Below are 13108 nucleotides of genomic sequence, written 5' to 3'. Positions count from 1 at the left end.
GAGCTCAATAAGTCGGTGTAAGGAAACTAAACCTAGAAAGTAGAAACTAAAAACGCCGGTATAAGGGCACGGGGTACAAGAGGGCAAGTTGCACCAAGCTACTGAGTACTTCCGTGATCATACACCCCAAAGGCAGATTAGGAGTACAAGCAGGTAAACCGTACTACTAAGCTATCATAAGCCATTGAGTACTCTTGGTTATCCTCAAGGTAGATTCTCCATCTCAAATCACATAGTAAATCCGTCAGAGATCAACCCTTTCAAATTTGGCTGAAGACCAATTTGACAAAATCTTTAACTGAAATTTTTTAGTTTGTATTCGACGGTTTTATTAATCAAGGCTTGAGGAGCCGCACCAGCCCTTTATTTAAAAAAAAAAAAAACAAAATCAATTGAGAACAAAGACATTTTTATCCTTATCAGAAATTATAAAGATTGATATAAAGCACTAAAATGACACTTGTATGGTACAAACAAACATAAAATGACACTTGTTGCCCAACCACTTGAAAAGTTGAAAGGAAAAAAAAAAAATATATGGGAAGAAAGGAATGTATATTTTGTTTTTATAGTAATTGGGTTTGGAATGCAATAAATGTGGCGGCTAAGCTAATTTTGAATGAATAGGGAGCATATTAAGAGGGAGCCTCCCAAAAACCCCTAAAACCCTTTTCGCCTTTTTAAGCTAAGCTGAGCTTTGTGGAGGCCGGCCGCTCTCTTCCCTTCTGACTCTGACTCTCTTCAATCTCCTGAGTCTCCTCAGCCTCAGCCATGGCTACCGTCGCTTCACTTCCGCCGCCTGCCGATCGTATCCTTGCTCCTTTTCTTAGATTTCTCTCTCCTTTTTCCTTGTTTACTTGTTTTCTCTTTCGGATCCAATCCTTTTCTTATTCTCGAAATTCATCTCTGCTTTCGATTTAGCACAGATCTAAGATCTGTATCCGGCTAGGGTTTTTGCTTGTAATTAGGGATTTTCCTTTTGCTCTCTCTACTTCAGATGTTTTTTTGTTCTTGGAATGTACTGTTACATATTGGTTTTTAGGTTTTCTCTTTCATTTCGTCTTAGTTCTATGCTAATCCTTCTGTAGGAGGATGTGAAAATCTCTTTTAATTTGAACTGTGTTGTGTGATTAGGTTTTTTTGTCTTGCTTTCATTCTTCTTTGTGCCGAAGACTGTTGTATCTCCTTGACCGTCTCGATTTTTCCTTAGAAGCTTCAGACTTGCTGCAGAATTTGTCATTGGATTCTCAGGCCACGGAGGCCAAAATTTCTGAGCCCGCCAAGAAGGTAAATTTCCAATTTCATTTTTACCTATCATTCAATCTAAAGATCAAACCCCGTTATCTCAGGTTGATATAAGAATTGTGTTTAGTTTTCTTTTCAATTTCTTATTCGGAGAGTGGAGAAGGGCTTTATTTTTCGTCTTTTTTATAGCTTGATTTTGATTATGGTTTCATCATGTGCAGGCCAATGCTGTGACTACTAAGCTCCAGTCAACTGACCGGACTAGGACTACCACCCCATCACTGAAGGATTCAACCATGCCCTATCACCCTAATGGCTACGCCTCTTCTGCCTATTACTATGGAGGTAATTTCGCTGTCATTGGGTATTAGATACGTTGGAATTTCAAAGATCAATATTTCATGTTGAAAATTATGCACACCGCGAGGCAGTGGATGCTGTTGGCTCTGTATTCTAGTCATGGCTTTGTTGGTGATGGTCTGGATTTTTTTTTTCTTTTGTGGCAGGATATGGTGGACTTGAGTGGGGCAACAATATGAATTCTGTAAGTTTTCGGGCTTATGTTTGCTTGTTCAGAGACTAATTATTTTTTTTTTTTCCTGTGTATTTTCTTACTCCTATAATGAGAGTTCTTATTGTAATATTGACTGAGCAACTCTTCTCTATCCTGACATCATTTTGTGTCATGGTTTTTGAATATTTCAGGTTGTCTATGGTTATGGTTATGCACCCTATAACACATATTCAACAGCAGGGTCTCCAACTGTGGGAAGTGGTCAGCTATATGAACAGCAGTATCAATATCCTCCCTATTTTAAGCAGCTGACTCCTAAAAGTGGTACACCCTACATGCCTAATTCAGCTGTTCCTTCCAAGGGGGGTGTTTCCACCACTAAGGATGCTGACCAAAAGTCCTCACCGGTAGGAACAGCTAATGGGATATCTAATGGTATTTTGTCCAGTGTGGGGCTGAAGGAAAATAATCTTTCAGACTTCTCCAAATATCAAAACTCATCTCTGAATGTAAAGGGTTCCTATGAGGGATACCCTGATGCAGTTTATGGTTTTGATGGTTTGATGTCTCCCATACCATGGTTAGAAGGGTCAACGTTTTCAAATGGACAGGCCAAGGGGATGACCGGAAATACAGTCAACAGAACTCCGTCTTCTAAGAATCAGATTTCCCGACCAAATTCTCCATACATGGTATGGTAACCTCTTATCATCTTACTTTCATTATGAAAAATGCCTTCTTTTCTCTCTTCACTGGCTGTGGCTGAAATAGGTATAGATAGGCTGAGCAATACATGTGATTGATTTTTTAAGTGAATTCAGACTTGTGGTTAAGCTTAATCAATTTTCTATTCTAGATATTAACACACTGCTGAGCAGTGGGTTGATCTTAAGTTCAGATTTTTCCATTTGAATTCTGTTTGGAACTAAATATGTAGCAGTGTTCTTCTTAAAGTTGACCTTACTGAGAAAATATAATTCATCCAAATACATTGCTATCCTTGTCAAATATCTTTTTCTTCTATTTTTTGTTTCTTCTCTCTATATAGGCTATGTTATTGTAGTGATTTAATGATTGATAGGATGATCAGAATCCAATTGATTGTTCTTTAAGGTGGCCTCTCAAGAATTTCTATTCTATGACCTTGCAGGGTTTGCTGCCAAGGTTGGGGTACGGTTTGGATACAGCTCGTGGACTTAGTGGGATGTATGCCAACGATTTATATGGTCATAACTGGAACACATATGGACTTGGTATGGGGTTTGGATCCAATAGTTTTGGTATGGCAAGAAATGGATATGGGTGGACCTCTCTCCAAAACAAGTGTAAGTCTAGGGGGCGTGGCAGCACCTTTCGCTATGGTAACCAGGACATAGATGGGTTGGAGGAGTTGAACAAAGGACCTAGAGGTAAGAGTTATAAAGCCGGGGTCAGTGTGGCGTTGAATAAAGCTAATGATGAGAAGGATTCAACTAGCACCATTCCAGAGGGGGAGCAGCACTCCGGAGCAGATATCATTGATAATTACTCAGATGCTAAGTTCTTCATTATAAAGTCATATAGTGAGGATGACGTTCATAAGAGTGTTAAGTATAATGTCTGGGCCAGCACACCAAATGGAAACAAGAAACTTAATGCCGCATACCAGGAGGCTCAGGAGAAAGCTAGTGGCTGCCCTGTATTTCTGCTCTTCTCGGTGAGCATTGTGATTTAGTTCTTATGTTGACTTTTTCTCCCACTGATTTCCGTTCTCTGTCTCATTGTTTTTTACCTTCATCTTTTTTTCTTTCTAGGTGAATGCTAGTGGTCAATTCGTTGGCCTAGCGGAGATGGTGGGGCCGGTTGATTTTGACAAGAATGTGGAGTATTGGCAACAAGACAAGTGGACTGGTTGTTTCCCTGTTAAGTGGCACATTGTAAAGGACGTACCCAACAGTTTGCTAAAGCACATTACCCTTGAAAACAATGAAAACAAACCTGTCACAAACAGTAGGGACACTCAAGAGGTATGTCTATCTACTTTTTTTACCATCTTGTTCTTTGTTTCTCTTTTGCAGTATTAAGTTTTAAATTGTTTTTGTAGGTCAAGTTAGAGGAGGGGCTTAAATTGATCAAACTATTCAAGGATCATTCTGGTAGAACATGCCTTTTGGATGATTTTGAGTTCTATGAAGATCGGCAAAAGACAATTGAGGAAGTTAAAGCAAAGCGGCAGACTCGGAAGAAGGCAAGATTTTTTCCTTCAGTAATAACCAGTGTATTTGCGTTTATATCTTTGTCCCTTCTAATAATGTTGTTCTCAAGCTAGTTTGATTCTGAGAAATTTGTGTCTGCTAATTCAGAAGGTATTGGAGGAGAAGCCAACTGATGGAAGAAATGATGGGACAGAAGAGGCACTAGTCAAATCACCAGAGTCATTGGGAACTGCATTGGATTTGGTTAAGGAACCAACACCAATTGATCAGAGTGATGAACAAGTGAAGCCTTTGGAGAATGGCTCAGTTGCAGAAGCTGGAGATGACGTGAAGGGTCCACAACCAGTTGTTGAAGAGTCTGAGGTGATTGTAACAAAGTAGGTGACAAATGTGTTAGATGGTTGGTTGCTAGATTCCCCTTGGAGGTTTTGCTGGTTTAGCTTAGCTGCTTTAAATAGAGTATAATTCACAGTAGAAGTGGTGTGTTTTTTAGAGACTTGATGAGGCAGGCTCGTGTTTTGAGAGTCCCACCCGAACCCATCTTATTCTCTTATTTGGGGGGTTGGTTTTAACTCTTTGCTAATATCCTGCCTCTTTATATGCGGGATAGCATGGCTTGTGTTTTGTAAGAGAAATATAGTTAGTTTGAGATGGTTGCCTGTGCCTTCCTTTTGGTTATCTGTCTCCCTGTGTGCTTCCCTTGTATTAGTTAGCATGGCACGTGGCTGTTCTTATGCGTCTTTGAGCGGACAATTGGAGTGTTTTTTCTTGTTTTTGTTTTTACATGTCAGGTAACAATTGATGTAAATCATGGCCTTGCTGAGTTATCATTGGTGAGGAAGCCATTGGCTATTAATCCAATTAGTCGTGACATGTTTATTCGAGTGAAGATGCATCATGAGGTCAAATGAAGAAGAAGCCTGTTTTGAGAACGTGCTCAGTTGTGAACCGTGTAATTGAGTCGTGGTAGATTTTTACGGGATGAGACTATCCTTATTCTGTTCTCATGCATTCATTGGTGTCTATGGAGACAAAATAGGGATAGTGTATTGGGGACAACTGATTTCATTCCGATTTTCACAGAGTTGCTTGTTTGAGTATATGTGCACTAGTAGTCTCCGTATGGGAGAGACCAAAACTCAATCTGAGAATCATGGTATCCCTCTCCCAGTACAATTGGCTGGCTGATTCAGAATTCAAGCATGATTTTGCAACATAGTTGTCTATTAATTATTCCTTAAATTGTGATGGCAGCCCATGAGAGTACTAGATTTTAGAACAAGACGGCATTACATGATTGGCGTGTAAAGTGAGGTGGACGTGTTCCAAACTTTCTTTTATGGGCAATTAAGGAATTTTTGTTTGGTTACAAAAGAGATGAAACGCATGTAAAGTGGGGGTGTTTATATTTATTATATAATAATAATAATAATAATAATAATAATAAATAGGAGACTCCATAATCCATATCCGGCCAGTTGGTAGAAGAAACTCTTGTTAATATTGTCAAAGAGAGATGGGGCGCAGCAGTGTAATGAGGAGGAGCAGATGCAGATTGATGAACTGGGCGGCCTCTGATACGAGGAGGAGGAGCAGAAGCCAGCAGCAGGCATTCTCAACCTCCTCCTCCTCCGAAACTGGAAAATCACTCAACCTCTACTCTGCCATCAACCAAGCGCTCCACATCGCCTTGGAAACTGATCCACGGTTCTCCCTCTCCCTCTCCCTCTCCCTCTTTCTTCTACAATTACAAGGATGCTTCTTCCACTTGTTTTGTGTATTGGGTTCATTCATTTTTCTTCATTCATACCACTTGTTTCATCTGCAATCTGACGACACTTGTGTGTATTGTATATCTCCTTTCATTTCCACTCAGTACTTATGTATTTGGAGAAGATGTGGGCTTCGGTGGGGTCTTCCGTTGTACCACAGGCTTGGCTGATCGCTTTGGTAAACAAAGGGTTTTCAATACCCCTCTTTGTGAACAGGTATTTCTTTTTTATGTCACACCTTTGCCTTTCTTATAAATAAAGAAGAAGCAAGGTGCAGTTCATAATCTTCATTTTTTACTTTTGTTTGCACCCAGGGCATTGTAGGATTTGGTATTGGTCTCGCAGCTATGGTAAGTTGTGCATGACACTTAAATCTATAACTCCCGACGTCAACTTGGCTTCTCAATTGTGCTTCTTATCTGATACCTATGAGCCTCATTAATTCTTGGTTTCATCTCATCTCTCATAGGGCAATCGAGCTGTTGCAGAAATCCAATTTGCAGATTATATTTTTCCCGCTTTTGATCAGGCATGAATCACTTCCTATATACTAGGTTCTATCATATTCACTCACATTGATGACTAATTGAGTGACTCTAACTCTGCAGATTGTCAATGAAGCTGCAAAATTCAGATACCGTAGTGGAAACCAATTTAACTGTGGAGGTGAAAACTTTACTCATTTCATTGCTTTGAAGCTTACTTCTTCCCCCAGCCCTCTTGTTATTGTTCATGATCAATCAGTTCCTTGTATAACTTCTTAGGCTTAACCATAAGAGCGCCCTATGGAGCTGTAGGCCACGGTGGACATTACCACTCACAATCTCCTGAAGCTTTTTTCTGTCATGCTCCTGGTATCAAAGTAAGTCTCATCCTTTTGACATATTTTGCGTGATATTTAGGGTCTGACTGAGTGATCACATGCATTTTCCCACAAGTAAACAACTCAACTAATTGAAATCATGAGATTGTACATTTCAACAGTAACATCTTAAAATGTATCCAGCTGCACAAATGGTATTGTTGTCATTGCTTTTTCTTTTCTTTTTTTCTTCTGTATTAAGTCATGAACTTAACATTATTCACTAAATTGAAAAGTTTTATCAAACACTGAGAGTTATTTTGAGCCTATCAACTTGGGATTTAAACTGGCAGTAGTACCATCAGCCTCTTTAGTTGATAATAATTTCTGTGTAGCCAAATGCTGTGAGGTTTACTAGAGGATAAAGGATTTTTATGCTTCTTTCTTTCTTGCTTCAGATACTTTAGTAAGTTCTAAGGATGTTGCAGCATTATTAGATATCTGAAAAGTACTTTTGATATAGGTGGTCATTCCTAGAAGCCCACGACAAGCAAAAGGCTTATTGCTTTCCTGTATACGCGATCCAAACCCTGTTGTGTTTTTTGAACCAAAGGTAGTGTGTGATTCTAGAATAAACTTGTTGATCCATTAGAGAATGTTAAGTTTGGTAAAAAGTTGCAATCTGAAACTGTGCAAATATCTTGGGTTCAGTGGTTGTACAGATTATCAGTAGAAGAGGTTCCTGAGCACGATTTCATGTTGCCGTTATCAGAGGCTGAGGTACATATTTAGTTCCATCGTAGTCCAAATATCTAATTTTGAAGAAGAAAAATGATAACTGTATTTGTGGTTTAATTCAAGGAACTTCATAGCTAAAAGAAAATTGAAACTGTGTTACTCAGGTAATACGAGAGGGCAATGATATAACACTTGTTGGGTGGGGAGCTCAATTATCTGTAATGGAACAGGCCTGTCTAGATGCTGAAAAAGTAAGTTTTCCTCACTGCTACGAAGTGGTGTTCCCTTTTTTCGTCACTATACTATTTGATCATAATGTTTGAGTTGTATGGGATGGTTCATGTAACTGTAAAGACCAAAATTTCTCTCATTCTTTGTACTCTTAGACTATATAAAAGTCATTTGACTATTGAGAAATTTTCAGGATGGAATTTCATGTGAACTGATAGACCTGCGTACTCTGATACCTTGGGATAAGGACACAGTAGAGGCTTCTGTCAAAAAGACTGGAAGGCTTCTTGTAAGTGTAATAATAATATACAGAAAACACTTCATGAAAATGCGTTTGTGTTGTATTGGTGAATAATCCAAAGCCATATCTGTAGATTAGTCATGAAGCTCCAGTTACTGGAGGATTTGGTGCCGAAATAGCAGCTTCAATTGTTGAAAGTTGCTTCTTGAGGGTAAGCGCAAACCTGAGACACTCTCATGTTTAGGTGTTTCTATCAAGATATTTGCTTGTTATGGTGTTGGAAGGAGGCAGCTGATACCTTGGTCTTTGAACTAATCATTAACACAAAATGGATTGTGCAGTTAGAAGCACCAGTCTCAAGAGTATGTGGTCTGGATACCCCCTTCCCTCTTGTGTTTGAACCTTTCTATATGCCCACAAAGAACAAGGTTAGTTATCTGAACCTTTTCAATATTTTCTTGTGGTACTTCTGGTGACATACCTCTGCTTATGTGGAGTTCTCTCTCTCTCTCTTATTGTTTGATGCAGATATTGGACGCAATTAAAACAACTGTAAATTACTAGTACTGTAAAATTGCAAGCATGCTGCTTTCTCTCTCTTCCTAGGCTAGGGGTTATTGCTGCATAATCGTCTTGCAAATAAAATAAGATGGGAGTGTGGGAATAATGTAGCAGTAGCCGGTATGCTGGAGATTATGACGGGACCATGATTTACCACAATAGTGTGCGCGCGTAGTGAATGTAATGGGGTGGCTTTTGAGTGCGACAACAAGCATAAGCTACCCCTTGCGGCCTTGGCTAATGATATTCTCCAATAAAGCGCACAATGTCTTTACCAAGATTAGACGATACGAGCAAGACTGCACGTAAACTATCCATTGATTCCTTATATACTCAATTGATTGGTTACTCAGTTTTATGTCCAAGACTGGAGAAAAATCAAGAAATTGGAATTTGTTTTATCATATTATTTTTCACCAATAGATTTAGATTAAAAAACAATTGAGCACACCTACTCTGACAAAACTGTCTTCAAAGATCCTAAACTACTTGAACATTGTTGGGAGTCAAAAGATTTAAATCAGTTTTCGCATAAAACATGTGCTTTTTCCATTTGAATAGGTGAAGGCACAAGATTGTTACAAACGACCGGTTAAGGAACATGATTAATGATAATGCTCAGTTCTCTTTCAATTGGGTTAACCAGTTCCTTTTTTCCTTTTGTATTGATATGACAACAAAACAAGGAACGGAATAACGAGTCTCTATTTTTCTTTCATTGACTGATCAAACAATGCACAATCTACTTATTTACAGTCCAATTCAACCCCTGTGCATTCCATTTCCACATTTCCATACATCTTGGAAGACCTTCCTGAAACACAATTGTACCTTGGTTCTTCCCAATACTAATCTGCGGTCAATTGAAACGAGCACAGGTTGAGAACATTATTGGAAAGAAGACTCAACAAAACACACACAACTGAGCAGTTATGTAAGTAGCCATACCACTGCTGATTTTTCCTGAATTCTGTAAGAACTGGGTATATGTTCTCAAAGGCTTCGTATGTCTCACCTCTTACCTGAAGAATGGAAAATATAATGCTTAATACCAAAGATAATAAAAAAAAAATTGAAAACAAAAGCAACCTTGCAAAATATCACCTTTGCTCCTGTGAGAACAATTTTTCCAGACACAAAGATAAGAAGCACAATCTTTGGTTGTTTCATTCGATAAATCAAGCCAGGGAACAGTTCTGGTTCATACTGATAACCAGAATTAAAACAGATTCAGCAAACAGTTCGTTTCAAAATTAGATATCCAACAGCGACCACATCAAGACACAAAGGTATACTCACACTTGAGAAGGCACCGTGGGAATATGCCAGACCTTCGAGTCTTATGGGGAATTTAACATCACAAGAACCAACTATGTTCTGGATTTTAAAGTCCTGTGCCACAAAAATGAAATCAAATTTGGTAATTAAGTGTTACTACAGAGAGAGAGAGAGAGAGAGAGAGAGTACCTTGAACTTGGCAGGAAAACCAAGTTTCTGAATGATTCGAGCATACTGAGGAACAGAGATAATGTGTTACTAGAGATTAAAAAATAAATAAATAACAGCATCTAGAGATGAAACATATCATTCTGAATTTATTGGAGGGTGTATACTGCCCCAGTCTATTGGACAACCAAACATCCTCTATGTACAAACCTATAGGCTGGATGTGAATATTAGAAAATAATCAAAGTACCTTCCGTGCTGCCAATTTCGATTGTACTTCACTCTTAGCTCCTGTACAAACCTAAACCAACAGATAAAAAAGTAAATTAGCTAGAAACATGATTACTCCTCTAAACGTCATTCTTACAAGAATCCAGTAAAAAAATGTGGATAACAAAGGTAAATAAAACGAGAGAGAGAGTGACAGAGACCAAAACACTGCATATATCAACACATGATTGGTATTCAGTTGAAAAAGAAACAGAAGTGCTTAGCTGGAACTTCAGACTTACCATTTTACCAGATGCAAATATCAGTGCAGTAGTTTTCGGTTCTCTTATTCTCATAATCACAGCTGCAAAACGCTGCAAGAGGACTATGATTATAATGTGATGATGCCTTATAATTATTGAAAATGAAATTTATTTTCGTGTACACAAGGCTATAATAGCAATTTTTTATAAACAAAATCTACGCAGCAGGAAATTTAGTTTTTCTGGTCAAGGCTATAATAGCAACTTCTAGCAACCAAAAAATCTCAACTAAACTAACAGGCGGTGCTGTTTCAGAGTCCAGATGCACCGAAAGGAATCACAAAAACAATATGAACATATCCATCATAGTTCTGAAATAAGAGAGAGGGGGAGAGAGCTATGCTCAACAACATCACATGCCTTGGGATTGTATTCTGCATTACGAGCTTGCAACGCAATGGCCTTAAGATCCAATTTGCAGTCCAAATTGACTGTGGACACAATATTCCTGAAAGCACAAACAACACATTAGCGATTTATTTGGTGTTGCAGATTCAGCTTGTTGAGAACTCATACAGCAATACTCTGAGTTTCGGTATTGCGTCAAGTGGTAACATTTCATTTGGTAACACATAACAGACAAAGCACACTCCAACTTAGGAGCAGATAATCCAATTTAAGTGAAATGCTTAATAGTTTGTGGTCATCTCTAAGTAAACAGCACCTACACTAACAAACTAATCATAAATAAAAGATGTAGCATACAGCAAAACCCAATCATGTAATTTGAATTGAATGGCTCCATTAAAAGGACATCGGCATAAGCAATTTACAGACAAACGAGGCCCAAAAAGAAGAAATATATTTGCAACACAACCAGAATGGGTCAGTTTGTCTGGTGTTAGCCAGAATTCTTAATACACAACTGAAGTAACCAGCCGAGCATCACAAACTGTGTTGATCGATCAGAAAACAATCAATGACCCACCCATATCAAATATTAGCTTAAGCCCCACATGTGAGATAAGTGCAGACAATTAATGACTGATACTTGTTCACAGGAGTATACAAATATAAAACATGTTACAAAAAGTAGCAGTTTTCAATGAATATAGAAACCCAGTAGTAACATGTGAAGCAAGCATGTACAAGTTAAAAAGAGTTGAGAAGGATTTGAGGTACTGACTGAAGAGTAGGGACGATCCCAGAAGGATGTTGCTTGAGATCTACAGGTTGGCTTCCGCTGCCCTCCAACCCTGGTTCTGCCATTCCCTTCTTTTTCTTTCTTTAGTTATTCTAGTCAAGACCTTGCGCTTCTTCCGCTCTCTCTAGTCTCTATATACACCCATCCATCATAAACATAAATTCAAAACATACACAACATAAACACGAATAGAGGATCTTATTAAACAAGTTCAGAAACAAACTCTTTCAGATCTTTTACCCTCTCTATAAGTTGCAATTAAAACATAAAAGATTTAATCTTTGTTTCTTTCTTGTTTTTATCAAAATCATAAGTCCAAAACACGAAATCCATCTTTCAGGTTGAAGAAAACAATCAGATGAGCTGGTTTTGTGGGTTATTGATAATTATCCGTAATAATATGAGAAGGGGGTTATAATTGTTAAGAGTTATTTGAGATCGAATCAAGCATGAAACAGAGATCGGACCTTGAAAGAGGTTGCACAGATCTGCGGCGATTTAAATTTGGGGAAAATCGAACGGAAAAGGGAGGAGCGGGAAGATTTTGAATTTGGATGTGTTTTATACAAGAGAGGACCAGAGATTTGTATTGGGGAGCTTAAAAAGAGAGAGATAAAAGGATCTGATGAGAGAAGAAGAGATGAGGAGAAGAGAGGAGAGGAGAGCGTTTTGTGTTTGGTTGTTGGGAAAGATCTGGGAGCTTATGGAGGCCGCCTCCCTTCTTACCCTCGCCTCCCTTATATACTGCCCCGATTTAACCCTCTCCCTACCCCTTAATTCAACCGACCTCCGAGGTTACTCCTGGAATTTCATACGGATCTGCTACGATGACACTGCAATTTCATCAACGCCCTATACAAATCCGCCACGTCTCACATTCCCTTTTCTTTTCGGTGGCTGACTGTAAGCGCGTGCTACCACACTAAACAATATTCCTATTCTAAATTTACATCCAGATTCGCTCTCATGTTTAGAATTTAGATTCATTGGCTGAGTATGTGAACAAACAAGACTTTTTCTCGGGTGAGCCTCTCATTAAAAATTGATCACCCAAAAAGTATAAATTCATGAACGAATGGGAAACATTAGAAGCAGACCAAGTTTCAACGCCAACATCTTTAACTCTTTCGCTTCTTTATTAGTTGATATTAAAATTTCATCATAGATAATTTTGTTATTACATGTGTTATATGAATTTGATTTTCTATTACTGAGTCATTCATAATTCAATCTTAGTTCTCAATTGCACAAATAATATACGTATCTGATTTGAATACATTCTTCTACGTACTGTACTATGAAATAAATTTATTGCAAGTTCGTAAACGTACATTTTAAATTTTAGCCCAGAATCATTAAATATACTGAAAATCTCAATTAGCATGAACTTACGCAACTTTGACAAACACCGACAATATATATATATATATATATATATATATTTTTTTTTTTTTTTCTTCTGAAAAGTGGAATAAACTTACAACCTAGCTAGCTAGAACGGTAGAACCTCTCAAACAACCTACATTCAAGGAATCAAAAAAGAAAAGCTTGAGATGCAGTAAAGGGAAGGGAATTATTCCACACTTGAGCAGAACATTGATGACCGGTTTTCGCAATAGCATCTGCTTGGAAGTTGGCTTCTCGTTTGATATGCTTGATAGAGACAATTTGTACGTAGATTTACTA

The 13108-nt window shown here is 38.2% G+C and overlaps 3 protein-coding genes across 7 annotated transcripts; 2 read left to right on the top strand and 1 right to left on the bottom strand.

The window, feature by feature from the left end:
• The first annotated feature begins 614 nt into the window (after positions 1 to 614).
• LOC133733361 (YTH domain-containing protein ECT2-like) lies at positions 615 to 4632 on the top strand. 5 transcript variants are annotated; one of them, XM_062160998.1, is made up of 9 exons: positions 615 to 808; positions 1199 to 1287; positions 1467 to 1590; positions 1752 to 1789; positions 1951 to 2451; positions 2910 to 3455; positions 3553 to 3765; positions 3843 to 3986; positions 4105 to 4632. In XM_062160998.1, exons 1-9 carry the CDS (start codon positions 772 to 774, stop codon positions 4333 to 4335), a joined length of 1923 nt encoding a protein of 640 aa, XP_062016982.1. In that variant the 5' UTR covers positions 615 to 771; the 3' UTR covers positions 4336 to 4632. The 5 variants fall into 5 exon arrangements, with proteins under 5 accessions (XP_062016982.1, XP_062016985.1, XP_062016984.1 ...); XM_062161001.1 differs by having other exon boundaries at positions 616 to 808; positions 1211 to 1287; XM_062161000.1 differs by having other exon boundaries at positions 617 to 808; positions 1214 to 1287; positions 4102 to 4632.
• Positions 4633 to 5419: 787 nt separating this feature from the next.
• On the top strand, positions 5420 to 8703 carry LOC133733362 (2-oxoisovalerate dehydrogenase subunit beta 1, mitochondrial). The gene is made up of 13 exons (XM_062161002.1): positions 5420 to 5661; positions 5831 to 5942; positions 6041 to 6076; positions 6196 to 6255; positions 6335 to 6392; positions 6491 to 6588; positions 7052 to 7141; positions 7240 to 7308; positions 7431 to 7517; positions 7691 to 7786; positions 7872 to 7949; positions 8080 to 8166; positions 8267 to 8703. The coding sequence occupies exons 1-13, from the start codon at positions 5471 to 5473 to the stop codon at positions 8300 to 8302; spliced, it is 1098 nt and encodes a 365-aa protein (XP_062016986.1). The 5' UTR covers positions 5420 to 5470; the 3' UTR covers positions 8303 to 8703.
• Positions 8704 to 8985: 282 nt separating this feature from the next.
• LOC133733363 (TATA-box-binding protein 2) lies at positions 8986 to 12137 on the bottom strand. The gene is made up of 10 exons (XM_062161003.1): positions 11890 to 12137; positions 11405 to 11553; positions 10639 to 10726; positions 10258 to 10329; positions 9996 to 10046; positions 9767 to 9811; positions 9599 to 9691; positions 9404 to 9505; positions 9248 to 9321; positions 8986 to 9152 (listed from the first exon to the last, which is right to left on the bottom strand). Coding segments are annotated over exons 2-10 (609 nt in total). The 5' UTR covers positions 11488 to 11553; positions 11890 to 12137; the 3' UTR covers positions 8986 to 9151.
• Positions 12138 to 13108: the final 971 nt, after the last annotated feature.

This window comes from Rosa rugosa, chromosome 2, assembly GCF_958449725.1.
Source record: "Rosa rugosa chromosome 2, drRosRugo1.1, whole genome shotgun sequence".
In the NCBI taxonomy this organism is placed as follows: Eukaryota; Viridiplantae; Streptophyta; class Magnoliopsida; order Rosales; family Rosaceae; genus Rosa; species Rosa rugosa.
This window is presented reverse-complemented; position numbering and strand designations above follow the sequence as displayed.